The 2,699-nt window shown below is 33.4% G+C and overlaps 1 protein-coding gene across 1 annotated transcript in view; it reads right to left on the reverse strand.

Annotated features, from left to right (window-relative positions):
- The window catches only part of LOC107087415 (CD109 antigen-like), a 91,138-nt gene that overhangs the window by 82,089 nt on the left and 6,350 nt on the right, over positions 1-2,699 (reverse strand). The window contains exons 9-10 of the mRNA XM_015378985.1: positions 2,424-2,612; positions 809-910 (exon numbers count right to left, since the gene is read on the reverse strand). Of these exons, the coding sequence (XP_015234471.1) occupies positions 809-910; positions 2,424-2,612 (291 nt within the window). The remainder of the gene's footprint in view (positions 1-808; positions 911-2,423; positions 2,613-2,699) is intronic.

Here is a 2,699-nt window from a genome sequence, read left to right on the forward strand (position 1 = left end):
CTTTTATTCATTTCTAATTTTCTTTTTAATATTGTCATTTTGAAACCAGTGAAAAATGATGGAATAGATGATGAAATAATACATAAATGATTAAAAAGAAGAGCAACAGAATAAAAAAAAAAAATGTAATTTAACCCACTGAGTGCGTTGGTGACCCCTGGTATAGTGTTTACAAAACTAAATTTACTTTTCTTACAGCTTAGTTCTTTTTATTTTTTATTATTTTATGTTTGCTTTTTTAGTTTTAGTTTTTAAGAAAATTGACATTCAATATCAACAATTTTAACTAAGATTTAAAAGTTTACAGAAATTGTGACCCCTTTCTGACTCCATACAATTCTCTGTTGAGAAATAACTTGAATGGGATGAAAGCTGATGTTGGCGATAAGGATGAGAATAAACTGTTCTCTGGTGTCAAAGCTCGGACATGTAATACTACCACTGGCCTAGTTCTCAATAAAAAGCTGTTTCCAAAGCACAGATGGTGAAATCTCACCTGACTTTGGACTATGAGAGCTACATGTGGTTATCTTAGACGACGTCCTCGCCGATATGTCCCTGGGAGGTCCCTAAGGGCCCATTTAAAGGACCTTTTTAAAATGTTTATTTTGATTTCTGGGATTCATTTCAGCTTTTTGTGTGAGTCCCTCCTGAATAACCTGAAACCCTAACCAACCCTAACTACCCGCTCCTGGTTTTAAACTCTGGTTGCTTTCTAACAGCTGTTCTCTGCAGGGTTGGATGAGGATCCTCCTCCCCTGATCTTACATACAGAGGGGCCCCTGATGGAGTGGAGCAAAATGTTTACCTCTGCAGGTCTGTTGGGTTTATGAATACGGAGGTAGGAATGACTCGGGGAGGTGTAGCTTGTGTCGATGAAAAGATCCTTGTAACAATCCTCTAAAGAAACCTGAAAACATAAGAAAGAGAAATTAAGAGAGACGACATTTTCTAAAGAATTTCAATTCAATTCAGTTTATTCATATAGCGCCAATTCACAACAATTCAAGTGCCAACTCTCAAGACACAGTTCAACCAGATAGAAATATATAAATATATATATATATATATATGTATACACATTTACTTTTTCAATTTAAAATATCAGTGCGTCCACCTATGAAAGCTCTTTTTTTTTTTTTTTTATAGTACAATCATTATACCGGTTTATTGTAATTGCACAGGGTGAAGAGGCGAGGTCTTCACTGGAAAAAATGGCAATCTAGATAAGTAATCTTTTCTTGAAATAAGTGCATTTGTTCTTGGATTGAGGAGGTTAAAGAGACATTTTGCCAATAGAACAAGACAATTAAGATTTAAAATAAGAAAACACAATTACATTGTCTTATTTCAAGTGCATTTTAACTAATTATCTTATTTTAAGAGTAAAAATACTCATTCCATTGGTAAACTACCTCATTTACCTACTTAAAATAAGGATAAATACACTTAATTTAAGAAATATTTACTTATTTCTAGATCATTTTTGCAGACCTCGCCTCTTCAACCAGGCCAACAATTCCCTCTAACGACCCCCCTTTCAGAGAACGCTCCGCCCCTTAGGAATGGGGGGTCATTTGGGTTCTTTGTTAGCCTGCAATACATGATACTGGTCTATGCCTCTGAAACGGGGGTCGTTGTTGGTTTGGCTGCCTAGAGCAGATGGAAGTATCGCTGCGTTAAAAAGTGAATGTTACTTCTAAACGTTCTGGTTTTATAATAATTTATATCCTTAATTTTTAATTTTAGGATTTCCAATTGATGCTTTAATCTTATTCTATTTTATAAAACATCTCAAACATAAAAATGATGTTTTACCCTCATCAAATGAGCACTGCAAAAAAATGGAAATCTAAATAAGTTATTTTTGCTCAAATTAAGTGATTATTTTCTTGAATTGAGGAGGTAAGTGAGACACTTTGCCAAAGGAACAAGACAATTTATATTTAAAATAAGAAAAAAAAACAATTGTTTTGTCTTATTTCAAGTGCAAATTATCTAATTATCTTATTTTAGGAGTAAAAATACTCATTCCATCGGCAGATCATCTTATTTACCTGCTCAAATTCAGGGTAAATACACTTAATTTAACACATTTTTTACTTATTTCTAGATGTTTTTTGCACTGAGGATAAACGTGTTAACACTGGAAAAAAATCCAAATCTAGATAAGTAATTTTTTTCTTAAAATAAGTGCATTTGTTCTAGGATTGATGAGCTAAAAGAGACATTTTGCAAATGGAGCAAGATAATTTACGCTTAAAATAAGAAAACACAAAAGCACTTATTTCAAGTTCATATTATCTATCTTTTGTTTAAGAGTATAAATACTCATTCCAATGGCAAACTGTCTCATTTACCTGCTCAAATTAATGGTAAATACCCTTAATTTAGAAATTTGTACATATTTCTATTGAACTTACTACAATAGTGAGATATTCTGTGTCATTCAGGACTTGGATTTTCAGAGGAAGGATTCCGTCTGCTGGCAAAGGGAACTCCAAGTCATTCATATCAACCTTCTCTTTCTGTTTCTGCATCACCGAAACTTTGACCATCTTTTCCTGATCCTTCGCCGTCAGTGGATCACCATTATAGGAAGTTATTTTCAGCTAAAAACAGAAATAAAAGCGTTTTATGATCTGGGCAGACCAATAGGAGGAAGAAATGGTTAATTTCTTACCCTCCCGTTGAAGTTT

This window comes from Cyprinodon variegatus, unplaced genomic scaffold, assembly GCF_000732505.1.
Source record: "Cyprinodon variegatus isolate N-32 unplaced genomic scaffold, C_variegatus-1.0 Scaffold183, whole genome shotgun sequence".
Taxonomy (NCBI): domain Eukaryota; kingdom Metazoa; phylum Chordata; class Actinopteri; order Cyprinodontiformes; family Cyprinodontidae; genus Cyprinodon; species Cyprinodon variegatus.